At 36.9% G+C, this 25,435-nt stretch overlaps 1 protein-coding gene and 1 pseudogene across 1 annotated transcript in view; both read right to left on the bottom strand.

Moving 5' to 3' along the window:
• The window catches only part of UGGT2 (UDP-glucose glycoprotein glucosyltransferase 2), a 163,218-nt gene that overhangs the window by 76,453 nt on the left and 61,330 nt on the right, over positions 1-25,435 (bottom strand). The window contains exons 13-16 of the mRNA XM_029210526.1: positions 17,078-17,197; positions 16,119-16,204; positions 15,436-15,571; positions 5,451-5,582 (exon numbers count right to left, since the gene is read on the bottom strand). Of these exons, the coding sequence (XP_029066359.1) occupies positions 5,451-5,582; positions 15,436-15,571; positions 16,119-16,204; positions 17,078-17,197 (474 nt within the window). The remainder of the gene's footprint in view (positions 1-5,450; positions 5,583-15,435; positions 15,572-16,118; positions 16,205-17,077; positions 17,198-25,435) is intronic.
• Positions 6,444-7,254, bottom strand: LOC114888368 (annotated as a pseudogene).

Raw genomic sequence — 25,435 nt, 5'->3', positions numbered from 1 at the left:
TAGTTGACAAAACTGACAGAACTTGATGATCTACTGTTCGGGAGGGTGTGAGGGAAAAGAAGTTGGACAACTATCAGGCTTCTAGTAGCCTGAGTGCCCTGGGAGAATGATGGCGCTACCCTCTAGGATAAGGCACAAAAAAAGAGAAAAAGGTTTGGGGTAACAAGAAAGACGATGGGCATGGTTTTAAATTCATTTAAGACGCTTATGGGCAATCCCCCAGGCAGCTGAATACATGGCTTTGGACCTTAAGAAGGATATTGCTGCTAGAAATACAGGCTTTCTTCTGTTTTCCCCTGTGATTTTTCAGTTAGGCAACCTGTCTATTACAAAAGCTTTAATTACCACAAATAAGCCATAACACTGAATTTTGTACTTTTAGCCTACATCTCAATTCTGAGCTATAGACACAAATATCCAATCACACTTCACATCTCTTATGGAATTCTCACAGGCACCTCAAATTCAATATGTGAAAAACTGAACTTCTGTTCTTATTCCCCACTTGGTTTCTCTTCCACCTCTTTCCATCTTGGCAATGGCATTACCACCATCCCAGTGAGTTAGTTGAAGCCCGGGAGCCGTCCTTGACAATTTCTCTTCTCCTCTCTCCCCTTTCCAATCCAGCAGCAGGTCCTGGATTGTATTTCCCAAATACCTCAATTGTGTCCATTTTTCTCTGCCTCTACTCTTCCAAAAACCTACTAGCCCATCTCTCATCTCTCACCTAAATGCTTCCTAATCCGTCTTACTACGTACACTTTTACCCTCTGACAATCTATTCTCAACAACGGAGAATGCTCTTTGGAGAAAATGCATGTCACTGTCACTTCACTTGCTTAATATCTTCTCAGGTTTTTCACTGTTGCAAAGGTATTCTACTGTTTTGAGTTCACAAGCTTGTTAATTAACTACGGCTCACCACACTCTGTGTAATCAGGCCCCTCGATTACACCTCCAGCCTCATCTTAGGGACTTCCCTCTACAACACAAACACATACTTGCTACATCTACTCAGTAGTAACACCAACTCTCTTCGTTCCTTCACATTCAGGACATCCTAACATTTTTCTCTGGAATGCTGACTACCTACCACTTCTTTGTCTTCTTTTGTCCAACTGTCCTCCTACTTCTGGACGCGGATTTAATGTCACTTTACTGTCTACGTATTGTGTATTGGGTGGGCCCCTTCTAATAAAGACTCATGTCCATCAATTTGGGGAATTTCTTTGTGGTATTTCTCTAATGCTTTCCTTTGTTTTCTCTGTTCTTTCTGAATCTTGTGAATTGACGACTGTTTACCTTCTTACATTTCATGTGTCTTTTTTTGTCTCTGTCCTATTAAATTTTGATTTTATTTTTAATTTTCAAAAGATCTTCCTTGTACTCTATTCTTTTACCTCTTGTGGACAGAATATTGTAAGTACTCAATAAATGTTTGTTGAAAGAAAAAATAAAGTTTGGATACAGACAGAAAACTACAGGAACATGAGTTTAGGGAATAAAGGCCTAAAACATTTATTTTCTTTGTGACGTAGTAATCAGAATGATTTCTGAGGCATGAAGAGAAAGGTGAAAAGGGCTTATAGGACTGATGAATGTTTAGAATAACTCTTGGGAGGAATAGGTAAGGAATAAAACCAGGCACAACTAAAGGATTGTAAGTAACACAGAGTCCAATTTAAACTGGAGATTAAGTCGACTTGAGAAAAATGCAGAAATTAAGAAATGAAGATATCGTCATTACAAGACAGTCTTACAGGGAGAGAGGAGTAAAAAAGGAGAAAACAGAAGACTGAACTCACACACAAAAGATGGGATTCAATGTTTCTGAGGAGTGTACTGAATCCGTAATCTTCACAAAAATCCTCAGTGTGTTTCATAATTTCAGGAGAATATGACTACAGGTATCTTAAAACTGGCAACACCGTAAAAATATTCATTTTGCAGCTTAACTTGATAAAGAGTAAAAGTGGATTTCTGATAAATATGGTAGATTTATCACACGTGCTCATCTCGATTCTGCAAGTTTCACTACGCCAACTACAGATTGGCACTTGCCACCCACCTCTACAAGGATTAAATCATGAGCCGGTGTGGCCGCTGACCTTCAACACCCCTGAGAGGAGTTCAGGTGGAGATCAGGAATGAGGCCCTCCGTGCGCTGGGAAACACTGGCAGAACGGGTCTTCAGATAGATATTTTCAGGAGCCAATTTTATGAGCCCAATTCTTGTTTCTCCTCTTATCTAGAAAAGCACTAAAATCCTTCATGGTGACGTCTGCTCCTCGTGACTCACAGTAACCTTCACTAGACTAGCAGAAACCTTCTGCAAAGAAAATGTGCTTAATTGCATGTACTCCCCTGTCACCAAAATCACATGTATACTGACCTTCCCCCCTACCTCTTCGGAGCAGTTTCTCAGAGCTGTCTGAAATACCGTCTCCCGGGCTATAGTCCTCATTTTGCCCCCAATAAAACTTAACTCGTGACTCTCATGTGCATTTTTTTAAGTCAGCAACTAAAATGAGAGTATAATAATAAAAATCATGATGACAATGATGATGATAACAACAATAACAAGATATGAGTCCACAAAGAAAAACGGGAGAAAAGATAAAGAGTAGATGGCCAAAGTAGAAAGGGAAGTCACTCCCCTGCAGACAGAAAGGAACGTCAACATTTTCGGAACCCCTGAGGGCTAAAAACCTAGACTATGTTAGAAGGAGAAGATAAGGAGCAGAGCACGAAATGTGGAAACTTGTTGAGAGTCTGTATGCAGAGAAGTTGTATACCAAGGCCCCTCTCTCAATCCTGAAAGGCTAAACTATTCTGCTTCCCTTTACTCTCTGTTGAAATTGAATCACAGAGGCTCTAGATTTGGGGATTCCAGGTATAGTGGAAGGCTGAGAAAGGGGATGGAAACAAGACAGAAGATTGAAGGAAAGTTCACATTCTTTCAACCCAGCCTATTACCACATCCTATTTCTGGACATATCCTATTGCCTCGTTTCCCACATCTGCACCCTTTCATTTGCCACATATACTCCTTCTAAGAGGAAAATAAAGAATTCTCATTTGAAGAAATCAAACGCTGAAACAGAATGCCAGCATTTGAAAAGACATTTATTTGTTGGTCATCTAACTGACAAAAAACTGACTCACTCCCCAAGTGAGGCCCACCAACCGAAAAGACCCGTTTATTTGTAAGCAGCTTTTTACGGTTTCATACTTACATGTCAAAGACAACCAGACATCATAATACATTTGACAAATGCTTCCAACACAAAAAAGGAAATCAAACTGGATGAAAAAGGGAAGCTATAGAAGGCAGAGATAGCGCAGGGCAGAGAACAACACATCAAAAAGCTAACATTCTTAGATTAAAAAACTGTGCTCATGAAAGAAAAACTGGACACTACAAAAAGGAATAAAAGAAGAAGAAAAAGTAAATAATTGCTCAATCCAGAAGATTCAGAAAGAACAGAGAAAATACAGGAAAGGAAAGCACTGAAAAACAACACAAAGAAATTCCCAGAATTGATGGACACGTATCTCCATTAGAAGGGACCCACCAAACACCCAATGTGTTAAATGAAACAGGATGAAGACAAAGACATATCATGAAATTTCCAAGCAACAGGGATAAAAAGATCCTAAAAACCTTTAAACAGGAAATATAAATAAATAGATCAAAGAAAGACAAAGGAGTCAAAATTAGATTGGTATCATTCATTTCAGTAGCTTATTAGGAGCTAGGAGAGAGTAAAAGAAAGCCTTCAAAATCCACACGAAAAATGATTACCCAGTCCAACAATCAATAAAATGCAAATATAAAATAAAAAACTTTTATATAAAAGAGATCAAAGAATTTTTTTCATGCATACTTGCTTGAGAAAGAAGTAAAAGCAAAATAAATCAAAAAGAGGAAACGCACAGTGTTCATGAAGCCGGAGAAAAAGCAGAGATCCAATGAAGGAAAGCAGCAGAGGCAGATCCAGAAATGACAGCTGTGCTTCAGGTACAGAGGACAACAGTTCAGTTTAGACAAAATGCAGAGTGGCTGCAGAAGGGCATTCTTGGGGCTGGTGTGTGGGGGGCAAAGTGCTGGCTTGTTAATGGCTTTGTTTGTGTAAGGAAAATTCTAGATAGGTTATCTGACCAATCTCTTGACTATCTCGATATATTTGCAATAGGTAGAAAACTACGTGAATGAGTAAAAATGGAGTAACCCTTAAAGCTACAAAAAAAAAGTTGTTAAAAAACAACCATAGTACTTGACTTACTAACAACAAACACTTAAAAAGTCACACTCACACTAAATATTCATTTAACCAAAATGTGTTAAAAACAGATCTGATAATCAGCTGGTTTGCAACTGCACAGGACTTTCCAATTCTTATTGTACTGAAATACTTTTGCACCAGTTGGTAAGTAACTGCTGTCTTGGGATGGCGATTCCCCACATGAGAACTACCTTGACCGCTTTCCCAGACCATCCATGTCAACATGATTCAGCTATAAGCAAGTCAGTATCAGCCTCAGAATGAAGGCTTCGAAGACTCCATTCCAGTTCGAGGATGTGCTTTGATTGATTCATCTGATTGTTTGCTCTTGAAGCCACAACAGGTTTAAAATATTTTAAGTACTACCACTGGGACTGGAGGAGACCAAGGGAAGGTCAGGAGGTGGAAGAGAGCTCAACCTTCAATTACTGTAAGACTCAACAAATAATATCTAAAAATTAAGACGTGCAAACTTGAGGAATACAAAAGAATAAGAAGACAAGATTCCTTTCCTTAAAGTACTTATAATACAGTTGGAAATGAAATTTACATCCAAATATATTATGTATAAAAAGGTATATATTATGTATAAAAAGGTAGTTAATAGGAAACAGTAATATTGGGTTGTGAACACCAATATCTGAGGATAACATGGTGTTAGATATTTTCATGGCAACTGATATAAATAGTATGTTTTGGCTATATAAAATTATCTCAACTTAAAAATGCATTTGTATCACATCATATGTTGCTGTTGCCTTTACCTAGAATACATATGAATAAATGAATTCATTTATTTCCACATAAAAGTTAGAGTCTTGTTTGTAGAGCCATTCAGCCACTCTTTTGATTGGAGCACTTAGTCCATTTACATTTAATTATTGATAGGTATGTACTTATTGCCACTTTTTAATTGTTTTAAGGTTGTTTTTGTAATTTTCTGCACTGTAAATTCTGAGAAGTATCTGTTTTGGTACTTTTAAAAAAGCCAATAGTGGCAACTTAAATACTGTATACAACTTGTGTCATTCAAAGGTATAAATTTCCCTTTTTTATGAGGGTCTAAAATCTAAATCATGAGTTAATTATACTGAGATCATTTATTCATGAGATTATAATAAAAGTTTCTTGATCACATTTTTAAAAATTTGCATTCCAGCTTACCTTTCTTTCACCATCATATTTAGAATAAATTCCCAAAATATCCCAAATGTTAGCATGAGGAAATTCATTTTGGAGAACACCCTTCACATTGTCCACAGTGAGTATATTGTGATTCTCTACTTTTTGGTACATCTGTGAAAATAAAGATATTATAATTAACTTTCACCTTACAGTAATTAGTTTTATTTCTTTCCATTAGCATGCATATTTATAAAATAAAGAACATATTTTATATTTTGTAAGTTCTAAGCATACTATATACATACATATATATATATACACACATGATCCCCACACATACACAAATAAACCATTTTAAGAATACAATCTATTTTCCTATAGTAAAAATGGTTTTGTGAATATTCTTTGGCTTTCAAAATACCATATCATATTTGTATATTATATTCTATTTTGATCAAACCAGATGCTATGATTCTTAATAAAATAATGGTTAACTTTATTTTTTTATTATTTTTTGAAAATCTGCATTCTATTTTATTTCCATTAGAAAAATATTATCTATATAAAATTTGGTCCAGTTTCTTCTCCTTTACCTCTACCATTCAAACTTAAATGCTTTAATTTTACTCAAGTAAAAGCAGAATCATGTATCTGACATGAGAACTAAATAGTTCATACCATTAAATTAACAGAGTTTAATTGAATTAGGTGTGCTCTTCATTATTTCTCAGGAATAGTAACTCACCTTTCCTACATGCTATTTCCCTTTACTTTTATTTTTCTGAGTAACTATGTAATGTGTGTCTCTTTTCCCACATCCAGTAATGAGTGTTATAGAAGTGTAATTTATAACATCAGTAACTAGATTCATCATTAATCTTCAACTCATGTTCAATCCCCTTATTATATGGTATTTCCATAATAACTTCATATATTTCAGTCCACCTTACACTTTCCAACAAATACTGTAAAAATTAAGATGTTAATTTAAAAACATTATTAAAATTCCAGACTAAATAACACTGGGCCCACTTAGAGCGATGCCGTCACGAGAGGTCCTTGGACAGCTACTGCTTCAATCTCAACACGGCCTCCTTTGGGCAAAGCAGCAACCTGGTAAGCAGCTCTTGCAGGAAAACTATTCTGGAAATATTGTTTGTAGATGTCATTGACAGTATTGAAGTCGTTTATGTCAGCCAGCAAAACAGCTGTTCTTACCACATTCATGAAGTCACAGCCTGCTGCTTTCACGATTTCACCCATGTTTGTAAGAGCTTGTTTAGCCTCTTCTGCCACCCCTCCTGGCACAAGCTGTCCACTTGCAGGATCCATGCCTAGCTGTCCTGAAATGTAAATGGTCCTGTCGACTAACACAGCCTGACTGTAGGGACCAATGGCCACTGGGGCTTTCGCGGTGCTGATCACCTTTCTGATCAAAGACGACGTGGCTAATCCTTTTTCCTTGCCGCCCCTCAGAGACAACTCAGCCCATTGGTTTTTTTAGTAGCATGTTGTTTAGTTGCCATGCAAGCTTTTCTTCTCATTTCTCTTTCTGTGATTTCTAGTTTCATGCTGTTGTGGTCAGAAAAGATCTTTGAAATAATTTCTATCCTCTTAAAATTTTTTGAGACCTGTTTCGTGTCCTAGTGTGTGCTCTATCCTAGAGAATGTTCCATGTGCACTTGAAAAGAATGTATATTCTAGTTTTTGGGGGTGTAATGTACAGAAAATATCAATTAAATCTAACTGTTCTATTGTGTCATTTAGGATCTCTGTTGCCTTACTGATTTTCTGTCTGGAATATCTGTCCACTGATCAATGGGGTGTTATAGTCTTCTACCATTATCGTGTTCCTGTCAATTCCTCCCTTTATGTCTGTTAGTATTTCTTTTATGTATTTAGGTGCTCCTTTATTGGGTGCATATATGTTAACAAATGTAATATCCTCTTCTTATATTAATCCTCTTATCATTAGGCAGTGTTCTTTTTTTATCCTTTATGGTCTTTGTTTTAAAGTCTATTTCATCTAATATGAGTATTGCTATCCCTGATTTCTTGTCATTTCCATTTCCATGAAATATCTTTTTCCATACCCTCACTTTCAATCTATGTGTGTCTTTTGCCCTAAAGTGTGTCTCTTACAGGCAGCATATTGTAGGCTCTTGTTTTATTATCCAATCTGCCACTCTATGTCTTTTGAGTGAAGCATTTAGTCCATTGACATTTAAGGTAATTATTTTTTTTTTTTTTCTTTTTTGCGGTACGCAGGCCTCTCACTGTTGTGGCCTCTCGCGTTGCGGAGCACAGGCTCCGGACACGCAGGCTCAGCGGCCATGGCTCACGGGCCCAGCCGCTCCACGGCATGAGGGATCTTCCCGGACCAGGGCACGAACCCGTGTCCCCTGCATCAACAGGCGGACTCTCAACCACTGCGCCACCAGGGAAGCTCTAAGGTAATTATTGATAGACATGTATTTATTGCCATTTTAAACCTTGTTTCCCTTAAATATTTCCATTTAAGGTAATTATTGATAGATATGTATTTATTGCGATTTTAAACCTTGATTTTGTATTTCCCCTTTGTTCCTTTCTTTTTATTTTCCCTTTTGCAGTTTGATGATTTTCTTTTGTGCTATGATTAAGTTCTCCTCTTTTTTTGTTTCTGCGAATCTATTTTATGTGTTTGATTTGTGGTTTCTCTGTTTTTCAAATATGTTATCCCATTACTATATCTACTTGATTTAGACTGGTAGTCATACAGGTTTAAATAAATTCTAAAAAAAAAAAAAAAAATCTAAATTTTCTTATTCCCTTCCCCCACATTTTATGATTTTGAGGTCCTCTTTTACATCTTCATGTTTATTCTTTTGCTGTTCATTGTAGTCATCATCGCGTTTCCAATTGTGATCTTCTCTTTTCTATAGATTCTTCCTTCTTTTCTATTTAGAGAAGGTTTAGCATTGCTGTATTCTTTTAGTTTTTGCTTGTCTGAGACATTCTTTATCTCACCTTCCATTCTAAATAATCATCTTGCTGGGTAGAGGGGATCCTAGGTTGCAGGACTTTCCTTTTTAGGACTTTGAATATATCTTGCCACCCCCTCTGGCCTCCAACACTTCTGTAGAGAAATCGGCTGATAGCTACAAAGGAATGCCCATAGGCTCTACCTCTTTTTCTCTTGCTACCTTTACAATCCTCTCTTTAACTTTTGACATTTTAATTATAGCATGTCTTGGTGTAGGTTTATTTGGTTTTTCTTGTTTGGGACCCTCTGTGCTTCCTCTACCTGTTTATCTGTTTCCTTCTTTAGGTTTGGGAAGTTTCCGGCAACAGTTTCTTCAAATACATTTTCAATCCCATTTTTCTTCTTCTCCTTCTGGGATCCCTATTATGCATAGATTGGCATGCTTTATATTATTCCATAGGTCTCTTATATTGCTTTTATTTTCATTTGTCCTTCTGTCTGCTGGTTCTTATTGGGTGATTCCATTATTTTATCTTCCAGATCACTTATTCATTCTTCTGCATTATTTAGTTTGCTATTTACTGCCTTTAGCTGAGATTTCGTCTCAGCAATTGAGTTTTCTAATTTTAATTGGCTCCTCTTTATAGTTTCTAGCTCCTTGTTACAGTGATCTGCACTTCTATCGATAGTCTTTCTTAATTCCTTCAGTATTTTTATTACCCCCTTTTTGAACTCGGGACCTGGCAGATTGGAAAGATCTGTTTCATTGTTCTTTCAGAGGACTTTTCTTGTTCTTTTGGTTGAGAGTGGTTCCTCTGCTTCTTCACCTTACTTATATTTCTCTGACTCTATGAATTTGGGAGTAACAATTATCTACTGTGGTCTCCAAGGGCTGTTTTTATGCGGGAGCATCCCTGTGTATCCTGCATGAGTCTAATATCTTTGGTGTGAGGGCTGTTTTTAGTATGGATGTCTGCCACGTCTTCCCTCCATGTGTGCTGGCTGTTATCTCCTTAATAGAGGGTGTGACTGGTGTTGTGGTGACCAGAGCCTGCGCTGGATGTTGAGTGGGGCCTCCTCTTTGCTCTGTGGTTGTCACAGCCCTGTTGGGGGCTGGGTCTGCTCCGCAGTTGTTGGAATAGAAGCCCCCAGATGCGTTTCTAAGCTGTGGTGTGAGGTATGCAGGACTGGAGTGCTTCCACTGATAGAGGAGACGTTGAGTATGCCTCTGCAGGGGCTGTCCACCGGGAAGTGCAATCTGTGGTGGTGTCTGTCACCTGTTGTGCGGGCTCACAAAGTAAACTGTTGCTGGCGCTGCCCTTGACCCTGCCTCAGTCATGGGAATGCAGGCAATCAGCCTGGATGTCTCTCAGGTACTGTGCTCACAAAGCCATCAGTGTAGTTCCACTGAAGTCAGGAACCAGGACCCACTGTGGGAGCTAGGGAGTCAGCCCAGACCCCAGCTCCTGCAGGGAGCTGCTCACATGTCCTGTAGGCTCTGAGCTTACAAAGGTCCTGTGGCATAAATCCACTAAAGCCGCCCAGGACAGGGCTCAGATTTCAGGCCCACCTCCACTTGGGGGCAACCCCCTGCACTTGCAGGCTCCCAGAGCTCTTGAGGCAGAGCTGAGCCAGCTCTGTTCACGGTAAAAAAGCTGCTGCTATGGTGAGGTCCCACCCTCCCTTTGCACATTAACAATGAATGGGGCTTTTTATGGTGGACCTGGGCTCCTTAAACACACTCCCAGTTTTGGCCTGTACTGCATTCTCGCCCCTTCAGGCTGTCTCCACACAGCCAACCCCAGTCCTCTCTCCGGGTCTGCCTGCTGAAGCCTGAGTTTCAGCACCCCACCCCCGCATGCACCAGCAGACAGAAGTCTCATGTTGGGGAATGCAGCAAGGCGGCAAGAACCATCTGTGGTGGTCTCCTCTGTTTTTCCTGTTGCAGTCTAGCTTCTGTGCTCTCCTCTGACCCTCTGAAGCTGGCTGATCCCCCAGCCACTGAAGAGGGTTCCCAGGGTAAGGGAACATTTCCTCCTTCATAGCTCCCTCCCAGGGTTGCAGGTCCCATCCCAATTCTTTTTTTTTTTTTTTCTTCATCCTACCGGTTACATGGTGATCTTTCTTGCAGTTTTGATTGTATGAGGTCTTCTTCCAGAGTTCAGTAGGTTTTCTGTGAGAATTGCTCCACAAATAGATGTATTTAATGTATTTGAGGGAGGAGGTGAGCTCCACGTCCTTCTATTCCACCGTCTTGATCCCTGCCCCCGAATTTCTTACATATTTCGGTATTAACCCCTTATCAGATACGCGGTTTGTAAATACTTTCTCCTATTCTACAGGCTGCCATTTGCTTTTGTTGATGGTTTCCCTTGCTGTGCAGAAGCATTTTAGTTTGATACAGACTCCCAGTTTATTCTGGTTTTTTTTGCCTTTGATTTTGTCAAATCCAAAAAATTATTGCCAAGATAAATGTCAAGGAGCTTAACTCCTATGTTTTCTTCTATGAAACGTTTCTTTTTTTTTCTTTTACAGCATCAGAGCTTATGTTCAACTCTTTAATCCCTTATGACTTGATTTTGGGGTATGGAATAAGATAGGGGTCCAGTTTCACCATTCTGCATGTGGATATCCAGCTGTCCCAATACCATTTATTGAAGAAACTACCTTTTTCCCATTGTACATTCTTGGTTCCTTTGTTGCAAATTAATTGATCACATATCAATGGGTTTATTTCTCGGTTCTCAATTCTATTTATCTGTTTTTTTGTTTTGTTTTTTTGCGGTACGCGGGCCTCTCACTGTTGTGGCCTCTCCCGTCGCGGAGCACAGGCTCTGGACACGCAGGCTCAGCAGCCATGGCTCACGGGCCTAGCCGCTCTGTGGCATGAGGGATCTTCCCGGACCGGGGCACGAACCCATGATCCCTGCATCAGCAGGCAGACTCTCAACCACTGCACCACCATGGAAGCCCTATTTATCTCTTTTTATACCAGTATAATACTGTTTTGATTATTATAATTTTGTAATATATTTGAAATCAGTAAGTGTGATGCCTCTGACTTTATTCTTTCTCAAGACTGCTTTGCCTATTAGGGGTCTTTCATGGTTCCATATGAATTTTATGATTTTTTTTCTATTTCTGTGAAAAATGCTACTGGAATTTTAAATGCGCTAAATCTGTAGATTGCTTTGGGTAGTACAGAATATTTAATGGTATTAATTCTCTAATCCATGAACATGGAATATCTTTCCATTTATCTATGTCCTCTTCAATTTCTTTCATCCATGTTTTATAATTTTCAGTGTAAAGATCTTTCACCTCCTTGGTTAAATTTGTTCCTAAGCATTTTACTTTTTTTGATGCTATGGTAGATGGGACTGTTTACTTAGTTTCTCTTTCCAAGAGTTCTTTGTTAGTGTATAGAAATGTAACTGATTTTTTCTGTTGCAACTTTATTGAATTTGTTTATTAGTTCTAACAGATTTTTGGTGGGGTCTTTAAGGGTTTTCTACATACAAGATCATGTCATGTGCAAACAGATAATTTTGCTTCTTTCTAATTTGGATGCCTTTTATTTATTGTTTTTGCCTAATTCTCTGGCTAGGATTTCAAATACTATGCTGATTAAGGGTGGTGAGAGTGGACACCTCACCTTGTTCCTGATCTTAGAGGAAAAGCTTTCATCTTTTCACTGTTGAGGATGATGTTAGCTGTGGGCTTGTCACATATAGCTTTCATTATATGTTGAGGTACATTCCTTCTATACCTAATTTGTTGAGAGTTTTTTTTTTTTTAATCATAAAAGGCTGTGAATTTTGTCAAATGCTTCTTCTGCAGCTATTGAGATGATCGTATGAGTTTTATCCTTCCTTTTGTTAATATGGTGTATCACACTGATTGATTTGTGTATGTTGAATCATCCTTGCATCCCAGAAATAAATCCCACTTGCTTGTGGTATATGATCCTTTTAAGGTACTGTTGAATTCACTTCTTTAATACTTTGCTGAGGATTTCTGCATCTATGTTCATTAGGGATACTGGTCTGTAATTTTCTTTTCTTGTAGTGTCCTTAACTGGCTTTGATATCAAGATAATGCTGGGATTGTAAAATGAGTTTGGAAGTATTCCCTCCTCTTCTATTTTTTGGAAAAGTTTGATAAGGATTGGTATCAACCTGTCTTTAAATGTTTTGTAGAATTTGCCAGTGAAGCCATCTGGTCCTGGGTTTTCTTTGTTGGGAGGTTTTTGACCCCTGATTCAATCTCCTTACTAGGAATTGGTCTGTTCAGATTTTCTATTTCCTTATGATTCAGTCTTGGTAGGTTGTATATTTCTAGCAATTTATCCATTTCTTTTTGATTGTTGAATACTTGGCTTGTGAATAATTTCCCACCTTTCTTTATCCATTCTTCTAGTATGCTTACGTTTAATTTACTCATACTTAACATAATTATTGGTATGGGTGGATTAACTTGTGCCATTTTGCTATTTGTTTTCTATATATGTGTCTTTTGCTTATTGATCTTCCTTTACTGTCTTCTTTTGTGCTTAAGAGATAATTCTTAGAGTGCCATTTCGATTCTTCTTTTGATTTTTAAACAATTTTTAAATTTATTTTCTTTGTGGTTACTCCAGTAATTACAATATACATTGGAACTTACCACAATCTACTTCCTATTAATCCTAATTACAAAATATAGAATTTAAAATAGATCCATTTCATTCTACTTTGTACAATTATTGTCACATGTATTACCTCTAAGTAAGTTAGAATTTATGTTTCATTAAATCTTGTATAATTTAAAGAGAAAAATATATTCATACAGCCTTCTGTATTTATCTACATATTTACATTTTATTTACAGTTACCATTTCATTTCTTCCTGTAGATGTGAGTTACCATCTGGTGTCATTTCCTTTTAGTGTTTCTTTTTAGGTGGCCAGAAATTCTTTTTCTGTGAATATCATTATTTTACCTTTTTCCAAGGATCATAGTCCCTGTTGCTTCTTGTTGAACATCTGAAAACAGACTTGTATCATGTATTTTGTTCAGTTTTATAAGTGCTTACTGTAGGATGGCTAATCTATTGTTTGTTACTCCATTGTGGCCAAAAGTTAAAGTCTTAAAGTGCTTTTACATTCTCTAACTGAATTCATCAAATATTCATTAAGTATGTAACATATACTTTTGAATCTGAATGTTGTAAGGTAGGGAGAGAAAATTAAACTACTTGTATGTCTGTATAGTCACTATGCAGTAGAGCTGAGATACAAAGTAAGATCATTTTACTACAAATAATGTACTTACTCTACCATAATTCTCCAATATATTTCAATAACTTTCATACACTGTTATTATGACCTTGGCCTTCTGTTATATTCTTCCTCTCTCCTGATACTGTATTTTCAAATTAATTTAAATATAATCATTAGCTCACTGAAAGTAATGAAACAGTATTAAAGAGAATTTATAATTCACGTATTTTACTAAAAGACAAGATTTTGCTCAAATTATTCTAAATTAGTGAAGCTAAGTGATCTAATGGACATAATACTCTCCCAACAGAATGTTAACTCAACGTTTTACCTTTCTATGGGATATAGAAATTTGGTGGTCACAGCATATACAGTTTGAAAAACTATGAACAATCTGACCCTTCAGACCCCAGAGGATTCTAACTGCTTTCTCTGAATATCTCTTCCTCACTGATTTTTCCTTCTTCTTCTTCCTTTGTTTAGCACAACTTATAGGCTATTGCACATATTCGATACTTACTTTTATGCTGCTTTGTACTGAATCATATGGTTTCGAGTGCAATTCAGTTTTCCAAGAGATTACAGTACTGTGCTGAACATCACAGTAGATAATTCAAAAGGCAAGGTACTGACAAATATGCCATCATGTGCAAATTAATGTCTAATACAAAATGCTCAAAGAAGAGAGATTAAATAGAGATAATTAAGGTAATTTAGGTCTCAATTATAAATAATTAAGGTAAAGATAATTTTGGAAGGTCTTGAAGTTTCTTAGTGTTGAATATCATACTGATCCTTTCACAGTGAGGTAGGTGGACTTTAATAAAAGATTTAAGTCAATTTGACTGAATCTCTTATAAACTCTTACACCAATCAGTAAAACTAATAGACTGAGATATAATATTGACACTTATCCCATGGTACTATTTTACAGAATACAGTGTATCCCCAAGTCACTGAAGTGTAGGTAACTTCTATACCTCAGGACAATGACTCAGTGAAGTATTTAGTGGTTTTCGTGGGAGCTCCAGAAACAGGGCAGGAAATTTACACTGCTTCGGTAATTTCATTTTCAGTTTGAAGAAGAACCATTCCCTGTTACAATAATGGTTGACAAGCCAAAGAATAATAAATATAAAAATGAATAGTTGTTTAAAGCTATAACCTGACTTTCTGGATAACAACAGTATAGCTCTTTAATACATTTATATTTCCATTATGAGCCATAAGAGAGTTTCAAACCCTCCATTATAAAATAATCTTCTTACCTCTTGTTTTTCCTAAATAAGGTTCTTACCAATTTCTGACATTTCTTATAGTCTCTTTGTCAGACTCAGCATCAATCTTACCATTTTGACACCAATTTGCTGTTATGAAGTTTTCTTCCTCCTCTGAAATTCTCTAGGAAGTCTCTATATACTTCGTCATTTAGAACATTTAAGTTTGAAATAATCTTTTCTATTCATGATTTTATTCCAAACCCAGCTCAAGGATTCTTCCCTTACTAATTATTTTCTATTAATATGCTTCCTCTAAATTTATACGTACAATTTAAGTTCCTTTATTGGTTGGGTAAAAACCTAAATAAGTGCATAGATTTGGGCAGAGCCGCATTTATAAAATGGGGACAATATTATGTACTTCAGTTGGGAGCTGCAAGAATCAAATTCATCATGTGTACTAATCCCCATGATAGTTTTTATAAACTTTGAAATGTTAAAATAATAAATAGTAATAATTATAGTAACGCAAAACCCACTATACATCCTAAAGAAATTATATGTAGTACATCAACTCACGTGTACTATGGAAATAAATGCTTGTGATACATCATGCTCTTCTGCAATATAGTTGAAAGCTCGCCAAAGAGCAACTCCAGCATCATTTTTTCCATCAACTTCATCATCTGTATTAACAATGAACACAAAACCAATTCTAGGAAAGAAGATGAATGAGAGATGTGACAACTGCCTCTTGAACCACAATAAACCACGATTTTTAAATATTATTAGACTAGAACATCTAGATGGAGGGAATGTGTTAGTATCTGGGGTAAAGGGGAGTATTATTATTTGAAAAGCTTTGATTTGTAATGCCTTTTCACCAAAATCCTCATCTCTGTTGGATTCCTCCAAAATGTAAAACTCTCTCTGGCGGTGACATTATCAAATAGCTGTTTTTTTCCAGAAAGAAAAAGTGGAGGAAGTGTACTCCTAACACGACCACGGAAAATGGACCCATCCTTAAGTACCCAAGTGACAATCATTCTCTCAGGAAGGTAACAGGGTGAACAAGACGACCAAGCAGCTCTGATTAATGGAGTCGACCATAAAGGTGTATGATTTTTCACAGCACACAGCTATGTCGTGTCAGGCACTAGAGATGACCATCACTTTGAATTCAACATTGACACTCCGTGTGACACAACATGAACATCACTGGATTTCCTTCAGTTGACAGTCTGTTATAAATTGATAATTACCTAAGAGGAATTTTATGATAAAAGAAAAGTTCAGCAAGTTTTATAAAGTCCACGGTATATTCTTGAGCCGGATCAATAAACAGAACCTAAAAAAAAGTAGACAGACTATAATCACCATTTTGTTCTAACACTTCATAATTTTCATGAAATTGAAAGTTAATCTAATTTCTGTAGCTAAAAGCATGAAATTCAAGGTACAATTTTAAAAATTTTCTAGCAATTTTAAAGAATTTTGAGGAACGTACATAAGAAAGAATTTCACAGTTTACAAATTTCTAAAAGCTACACACCAAAATGTAATAATACACGAAATTTAATCAGGTTATTCAGTTATTCATCCTCTTTTTGAAGCACAGCACAAAGTAAATATTTTTTACAAGAACTGAACTACCTTATTCTAAGTGTTCGTTGGATTTTCTGTGATGAATTTTTTTAAAAAGGAAATAGAAATTGAATTTTGATCCAAAAAATAACAGCATTAACATCTGCTGCAGGAACTAAGATATTCAATTCCTATGTGAAAAAATATAAAGCCCCAGGTGTTTTCTCCACATTACAAAGTTCTATAAGGTTATTTAACATTGTAATAATGAACATTTATATCACAGATGACATAGTAGTATTTATGTTCTTTTCCCTGAAACGTACTTAAATTAATTCTTTATAATAAAGAAGGAAGGAAAGTTCGATCATAAATTGCTTTTAGAAAATATAACAGTAACCCATCAATTTAATGATGGTATTATAAAAGCACATGAGGGTTAAATAATAAAAGGCAGGTTATGTGACACTGCTAGCTTTTGATACCTAGTCAGCCATGCCACCTCAAGCTTGTTGCATCAGGCAAATACTTCTTTCTTTATTACTCACATGCCTATTTACCAAGAGCAGGGTAGTCCAAAAAGAAGGGTGATATCTTTATAAAAGATGTATACAAAATTTCAAAGTATAAAACTTACCAAATTATGAAAATTACGCCTTATGAAAGGTATACTTCCAGGGGACACTGGCTTCAAGAGTTCCTGGCAACTTGAAGGCCACATAACATACAAATCATCAGTTTCTAAGTCATTAATCCACTAGAAAAGAATCCAGAAATCTGTGAAAGCTATATTAATACTTAAATCATTTTCAAAGCCGGATTTCACTCTGTCAAACAGCAAGTGAAATATACACAAGATTTTCTACATTTCTGATTAAGTATAAGAAGCTAGCTGAACATTCTTTAAGGAACATATATGTGCAAAAATTTTATATTTCCATAGCCTTCTACATTAAGCCTTCCCCTTCCGAAACAATTGACTCCATTTACTCATATGTTTGTTTTTCATACTAAAAAATAAAATTGTATAAAAATTACTCCGATAAACCATTTAGGGTACAGGAGGCAATGAGGTCATTTGCCTTTCCTCTAAAATTTAAAAGCTTGGACATAAGGAAAATAAAACGACTTCACAAAAGTTAAATGTTTAAAACCGACATTTTGGACGTCCAGTTCTAATAAAGATGGAATAGCTTATATTAGACTAGCCTTTCCCCCCCCCACCCCGAAACAATGACAAAAGGTAGAGAAAAGCACTGTCTAGAGGCATGGAGGTAGGGGTCAACCAACAATTAACAACTGAGGAGTTACAATCCTTGAAAGCAGGAGGCAGACGAGGCAAGCTCCTCAACTTTGTTGCTGGGGGCATTTTCCAAATTGCAGCCTGGAGGAAGAGAATTCCAACAGAGAGTGACAGTCATATTGTGCTGTCCCAGTGTGGGGAAGATATATTTCCTACATATTGGGAAAGACAGAAGAGAAAGTTAGGGCTGCCAAGCTGATGAGATGTGAGATGGGGGAAAGTCCAGGAGAGGAGGAAACCGCAGAGAAGAAACCAAAGAAATCTCCGCAGAAACTCCTCTCATTTGCTGACTACTCATCTACACATACACATGGCAACACGCCTCCCCCAGCAAAAAGGCCAGGAGAAAACAGAAACACAGAGGTTGAAGCTGCAGGCATAACATGTTACTGAAGAGACAGAGGTTGGAGTTCAAGGTGGAAGGACTTTGCTAAACACTGCACTTTTCATTTGAGACCCAGTAGGGCCAGACGCTAGGAGTAAGGACACAAAACAGAAGAACTCTCACACAGCCTAAAATCAAGCCTCAACAGAATCAAGTAAGCGTCTGGTACCTGGACTGCCAGAACAGACCTTACAATTCTTTGCTTCTATAACTTTTCATCAGCAACTTCTGGTTCTTACCAAAAACTGTCATGCCAAAAGAAAAGGACCAAATATCAAAATGCAGGAGGAAAAAACCAGACAATAGAAAGGGACTTAGGCAAGGACTTTAAAATAACAATTCATATACATTTTAAAAAGAACAAAAATAGGTGGAAAGATGGCAACTTTTAACAGAGAACTAAAACCTATTAAAAAAAAAAAAAGAATCAAAGGGATATTTTAGAATTTAAAACAGTGTCCGTAATTAAGAAATGGACGAACTTATCAGGTGGTTTTAATTGCAGACCGGACACAAAAGAAGAGACAGGGATTAGGAAACAGGATGACAGATCAACAGAATGTATATTAACTAAAGCAAACAAAAATAATGCAAAGTCAAAACAAAGTGTAAGAGAGATGAGTGACACAGGCAAAAGGTCTAACGTACCTGTAGCTCAAAGTCAGAGAGGAGAGGACAAATGGGACAACACAATACCTGAAGAAATGAGGAGGCTTTTGCAATAATCTAGACATGAATTTCTGGAGGGCTTACCTAAGTCAGAGGCAGTGGTTTTAGAGAGAAGGCAGGATTAAGAGACACACACAAAGAGGGATGAAGAGGAGGGAGAAATCTAGGGTAATTCATGGCTTTCAGAGAGGAACACTGTATCAACAGAGAGACATTAAGCTCTAAGAAGTAGGCTTTTCCAGGGGAGAGGACAGGAAAGCAGAGAAGGAGTTAACTGGGTTTCAGACATCCTCGTCTATAAGACATCTGAGGGGGGATGACAGTTGACAGTTGTAACAATTTCTATTTTAGTGGCTAACAAGTATGATGGGTTCTGGGATTAGCTTTTTTCCACTAAAATTTGTCTTGGTGGTACTGAGATAGAAGGGAGAACTTTAGTCTCCCTGGAATAATCAGTAGTATTGTCTCTTATTTATGTTTCTGAGGTAATTCTTGCCAAGATGTGAAGGTAATGGGAACGGTTCTAAAGATCCTCACAATAGGCCAGGGATCCTGTGAGAACTGGAACTTGCTGTAGGCTCAGTCAGCAATGTCTAGATTAGTTAACTGTTCTCCTGCGGGAATCCTAGGTCAGAGGAGAAGGCGGCACCATGTAGAGGATGTGAATATCCGATCCCCTTGGTGGTGAGTTGTATTTTTTACTTCAAGTGAGAAACTGGCATTATGCTTTATGTATCAGTCCCACTGAACTTGAATTAATGACTGGAGATAGAGTCACTTCTAATGTGGATCAAAACAGCTGCATGTGTCTATTTAATATGCAGATTCCTTGGCGCCACTTCAGGCCTACTAAATCATCCCTATTTAAAACAAGTGCCCTACGTGATTCTTATCACAAATACTAAAGTTAGAAAGCTAGAGAAATGGCCTAATTTACAGCCATGGGTGTTGGGTGAAGTAACTGAGGTAATACGTGGATCCATTTTGGAGAACTACTGAGACAACACTGGACATCACATTGACTAGGCCCACAGACACTGAACCGCCCCTTTCCTTAGTCTCAGGTGAATACACAAAAGCAGCAACAGTAACTGGAAGAGCGCCTCACAAATTCACATGCAGAACTGGCACTGACACTCCAATGATCTACCTCCATCCATTCTGTTGGTCATAACTCGGGCCTTTCTATCTACTAGGCTTCCAAGATACTGAAAAAAAGATACTGTCATTTATGGATTAGAACTTGGAAGACAATTTCCTGAACATCCAAGGAGCTATACAGGTCAACAAATAATCACATAATGGGTCATGCTGTTAGAGGCTGACTCTCTCTCTGAGAGAAGCAAAGAACTTAAAAGACTTACAGTTCACATCTTCTGGGCTCTCTTTGGGGAGCGACATTAGCTAAAATGGCTGAGCAAGGAACTCCAAAACTCTGTCCTTATACAGAAAATGGAAAAACTAGAAAATTTGTGGGAATGAACATTTTCAGAACCATGAAAACTAACCAAACGCTTGCAGCAACGCTGAGAGTGTTTATTCAAGAAAAATGGCTGCATCTCCGTAAGAACAGAGATGTGTGGCATTATAACTTACCTTAGTCCCATCTCCTGCTCCCAAGCTAATCAGTAGCCTTGAAAATGACAGCTCACATTCCAGTACCAATATTACCAGAAGCAGTAGAATGGACTTTATTCTGAACGAATTGTAACTTTTGTTTGAACTGTCTGGTGACTCCCTAGAAAACCTTCTGAAAAGTCTTGCCTTTATCCTGCCTAACTTGTGATTTGCCTAGTGTTACAGCTGCTACTCTGATTTATGGAAAACATTTACAGGCAAATGTTTTAGTCACTCCTGAGACAACAGAAAATAGCTGGGACACTATTTCATTCCACTAACCACAAACTTAGTGAGGAAAGGCTGGGGAATGAGATGTTTTGGGAAACAGGGCTTTGAGAAGTTCTGACGTATTCCTGGAAATCTACAAGGCCATGTGCATGCCCAGGAATACGTGCATGCTCAGGAAAGACCTGAGAAGGCCCTACATTCTTCTCACCCCTGGCTTCCAAGCTCTATGCAAACAAGAACTGAAGGATAATGCAGAGATGCAGACCACCTGATTGAATGTTTAGCGTGTGCTGCTCCCCCTCCCTCCATGTGCCACACACACAGAGCCCCTGTGCAAAGACTGGGAGATTTTCTCGTTCGAGGCGTGTAAGTAAATCTCTGTCCAATACTTAGCAGATGACTAGGCTAACATAACAGACACTTCTGTGGCCACACATGAAAAAGAATACAGACTTCATAAAATTAGTCACTAAACAAATAACAAAATCAACAGCAAACAGCAATAACAAACCCTGGGGAGGGGTGAGAATCTGACTTCCAGAAGTGCCACAATACAATATTCAAGATGTCCAGTTTTCAACAACAACAAAAAAGGCAATGAAAAATCCTAAATTAAACATAAGAAAACAATTCCATTTATAGGGACATAAAAAAGGGTAAAATACTTAGAAATAATTTAACAAGTCTGAGACTTACACTGAAAGCTACAAAACATTGTTGCAAGAAATTAAAGAAGACCTAAATAAATGGAAAGGCATCCCATGTTCATGGATTGGAAGATGTAATATATTTCAATAGCAATATTCCTTAAATTGATCTATAGATTCAACAAAATCTCAATAAAAACTCCAGCTGTCTTTTTTTTCTTTTTAACAGAAATGGACAAGCTGACTCCATAATTCATAATGAAAGGAAAAGGTGCAAGGATGCCAAGACAATCTTAAAAAAGAAGAATAAAGTTGGAGGACTCAAAATTCCTGATTTTTAAAGTTACTACAAAGCTACAGTAAAAAAAAAAAAAAAACAACAGTGTGGTGCTGGCATAAGGATAAGATACAGATCAACAGAATTGAACTGAAAGTCCAGAAATAAACCCACATGTCTAGAGTCAACTGATTTACAACATCATGACTGGACGTGGACAGGGAAACTTGCCTTTATGACTGTGGGATCCACTGTGGTTGGCAAGTTACACCCTTAGCTAAAGAACTTATAAGCTCTGCCTGTGCCTACTGGTGCAAAAAAATCATGTCACTATCATCTTGGTGACAATAACAAAAAATTAGAATTGTTTTTATATAATGACAAGTGGCTAGAGTGACTTGGGAACATTAAAGAAAATTAAAGAAAGTTATAATAAACGCCCCAGGAATATGGCTACATCATCAACATTACAGTACAGAAAACAGTTGCAGAGGTAGTTTTGCTAGAATATGACCAAAGCCTCTGTCACTGTTCGTGGTCTGGCACAGTGAACTGAAAAGAAATTACAATCCAAAGGAGCCAAACATATAATCCTATGATTGTTTTTACTGACTCTTAACAAAACTCCAGTGACACCTGAGGTGATTCCTAATGTCTGAGACAGAGAAAGCTGGAATGGTAAATCAGGGATGGAAGAATACCAATGAACCTCAGATTCTTACTTAACTGTCAATTAGACTTTTAAGAAATAAACCACCAAGATTTTTTGAGGGGGAGGGTATAAACACAGAGGTCAGAAGTGATTTAACTCAGAGCCTCAGCTTTCTCTGTAAAGATAAAAAGGGCCTCAGCTTTCTCTGTAAAGGTAAAAAGTAAGTGGGGAGACAGATCCAGGGGAAAAAGAATTAAAAGCAAAGTATTGCTTTCATTCATGAATAACTCTGTTTTGACACAAAGATAGTCAATGATTTTTTTGGAGTGCTTCCTATTCAATAGGACGTGATGTATGTTGAAGATATTTAACAAAGTCCTGGTTTTTGTGGCACTTACATTCCACTGGAAGATTATTATAAACAAATACATATCATATTGGGTGGTAGCAAATGTTATGAAACAAAAATAAAGCTAATGTGTGAGCTAATTTTGCTGCTCTAACAGACCAAGCTGAAGAGTACTGAGACCTCAGAGCTCTGCATTTGTGCCAGTTGATTTTTTTAAGGTATCTAGAGAATAAAGCCTCAGAAATAATTTTCTACTCAGGCAGGCACTTTCCAAGTGGAAAAACAGAAGCATTTAATTGAGACATGAAGCTTCCCTTAATAGTATGTAAAAAAGATACTTTAAAAATTATTAGTTTTAAAAAGGAATGAAATTCTGATACATGCTACAATACGGATGAACACTGAAAACATTATGCCTAGTGAAATAAGCCAGGCATAAATGGACAAATACTGTATGATTAACCTTACATGAAGTACTTAGAATAGGAAATTCATAGAGACAAAAAGTAGAACAGAGGTTACCAGGGACTTAGAGGAGAAGGGAATGGGTTTCTATTTGAAATAATGAAAAAGTTCTGGAAATGGATAATGGTGATGGTTGGACGAGACTGTGAATCTACTTAATGCCAATGGATTACACACTTAAAATGGTTTAAAAAGCATTATCTTATTTATATTTTATCTCAATAAAAATTACTTCATGACACTCTCAGATAGAAGTTCCTTGTAAAAGAAAGCCTCTCGAAGGTGTCGAAGAGTTGGGCAAGAAAGGAGACTTTACAGCAGTATAGGAGAAGACTTTGCGACTCTGTGGGCGGTGGAGGCAATGGGAAGAGCATCAAGGCTGCTCCCCCCATGTGAGTGACTGTCTTCCACGGCCAACCTTAGAGGATCAGGATGTTACTTTATAAATGCAGCTGGACAGTTTCTTTACAGGTCTATTTCTTATGTCCAGAATAGCCTTGAAAATTACTTCCCTCATTTTATCAGTGTGACTTACTCTCAGCATTCTTCTAAAAATGATCAAAAGCATAAATGCTTAAAATAAAAGGCACAAAGTATTAAGATTACTAACATGGTCATTCCTTTTCCTGATAAAACATTATTAGAAAAGATATCTGCTATAGAGTTTAAAGATATCCAAGAAAGAGTAAAATCTAGCTAATGAGAGAATATGGTCTAAAGAGTAGTAAAAAAAACAGTATCAACAAACAAATCATTTAGAAAATTGTTCTAGAAAATACGATGGTAACTAATTAATAACATATGTGGTTTGTCCTCAGTCTGAGGTCTCTGATGTTCAGGGAATATGGTAGTTCTTTGGTGCTGTTATTGTTCCATGATTCTTGGATGGTGAACTAAGTCTATAAGTGGGATGGCTGTTCCCACAGGACAAAAGTAACTGTAACAACTGCAACACTTCAGAGGGAATCCCTTAAATTTCTACAGGAAAACAAACAGTATGATGTCCAGTGAAGTTATGTTTTTTTCCCTTAAAAACTTTTTTTCCCTGATCATATAATAATGCCCATTGTTAAAATCTGAAATTTACAGAAAAGCATGAAAAAAAAATTCAGATCAAACCACATCACCCATTATTAGTAACTTAATATTTGGATAGATTTCCTTCTGATCCTCTGTCCATCTTTTCACATGATGATATCATATAAATCTACATTTTTTACTTTACATGAGGACACAGTCATTATCCCTGGTTATTAAAACATATCTATAAACATAATTTTGATCTCTGAATAATAATTGTGTGGTTATACAACTTACAACATTTCTGTTTATAGCTAACTCATTTCTATTTGTTTCAAAAATATGCAGTAATGATCATATCTTTGGATATAACGATTTTTCTCCATTTCCTACTTCTTTATGGAAGTTTCCAGTGAAATTACTAGCTCAAGTATATATGAACATTTTTTTAATAGCACCGCAGCCATAATTTTTTAAAAGGCTATGCCAATTAACACTCTCCATGTGTCCTTTTATCCTTCTTTTCTAACTCATCAGTTAAGTTGTAGTTTTTATTATTAGTTATTAAGACTATTTTATCACATAGTAGTTATTAAGATATTATCAGGGTATTTAAATTTTTATGTTATTATGAATAAATCATTATGTCTTCCAAATGGTTTTTGGAAAAAAAGCTTTTGATCTGTTTACAGTTGCTTCAAACCCATATTACTAAAATCTCTTATTAATTATAAATGCTTCACTTAAGGAGTTTTAGTTACATAATCTTATGTCATGCAACATTTTTATTTTCTCATTTCTAATAGTTATACTTTTTATAATAATGTTAAATCATAACAGTGACATGAGCATACTTATATTATGTTCTGACTGGAATGCTTCCGGAGTTTCACTGTTAAAATTATGTTTTATGTTGGTTTGAGATAAGTATTTACTTATTCATTCAAGGAATATTTATATTTATTGAGTACCTACTACAGCCAGGGATATAATGGTGAGAGAAAAAATGGAAAAAATCCCTACCTTCATGAAGTTTATATAGTCAAGTAAGAAACAAAGACATCACAAAGAACCACAGGATAAATGTAAAATTATAACTGTGCTAAGTACACAGAGCGATTGGTAGTTCTATAACATAATAAATATAGAAACATACACACACACGTGTGTGTGTGTGAGAGTGAGAGAGAGAGAGAGAGAGAGAGAAAGAAAAAGAGAGAGAGAGAGAGAGAGAGAGAGAGAGAGAGAGAGAGAGAGAGAGAGAGAGAGAGAGAGAGAGAGAGAGAGAGAGAGAGAGAGAGAGGATTAAGTCAGCAAGCCTGGGCTGCCCACACCTTGCACATTCCCAAGAAGGGCCCGTGTTCCTGATAAAGGTTCTCT

This window comes from Monodon monoceros, unplaced genomic scaffold, assembly GCF_005190385.1.
Source record: "Monodon monoceros isolate NGI ecotype Baffin Bay Population unplaced genomic scaffold, NGI_Narwhal_1 Super_Scaffold_8, whole genome shotgun sequence".
Classification (NCBI taxonomy): Eukaryota; Metazoa; Chordata; class Mammalia; order Artiodactyla; family Monodontidae; genus Monodon; species Monodon monoceros.
This window is presented reverse-complemented; position numbering and strand designations above follow the sequence as displayed.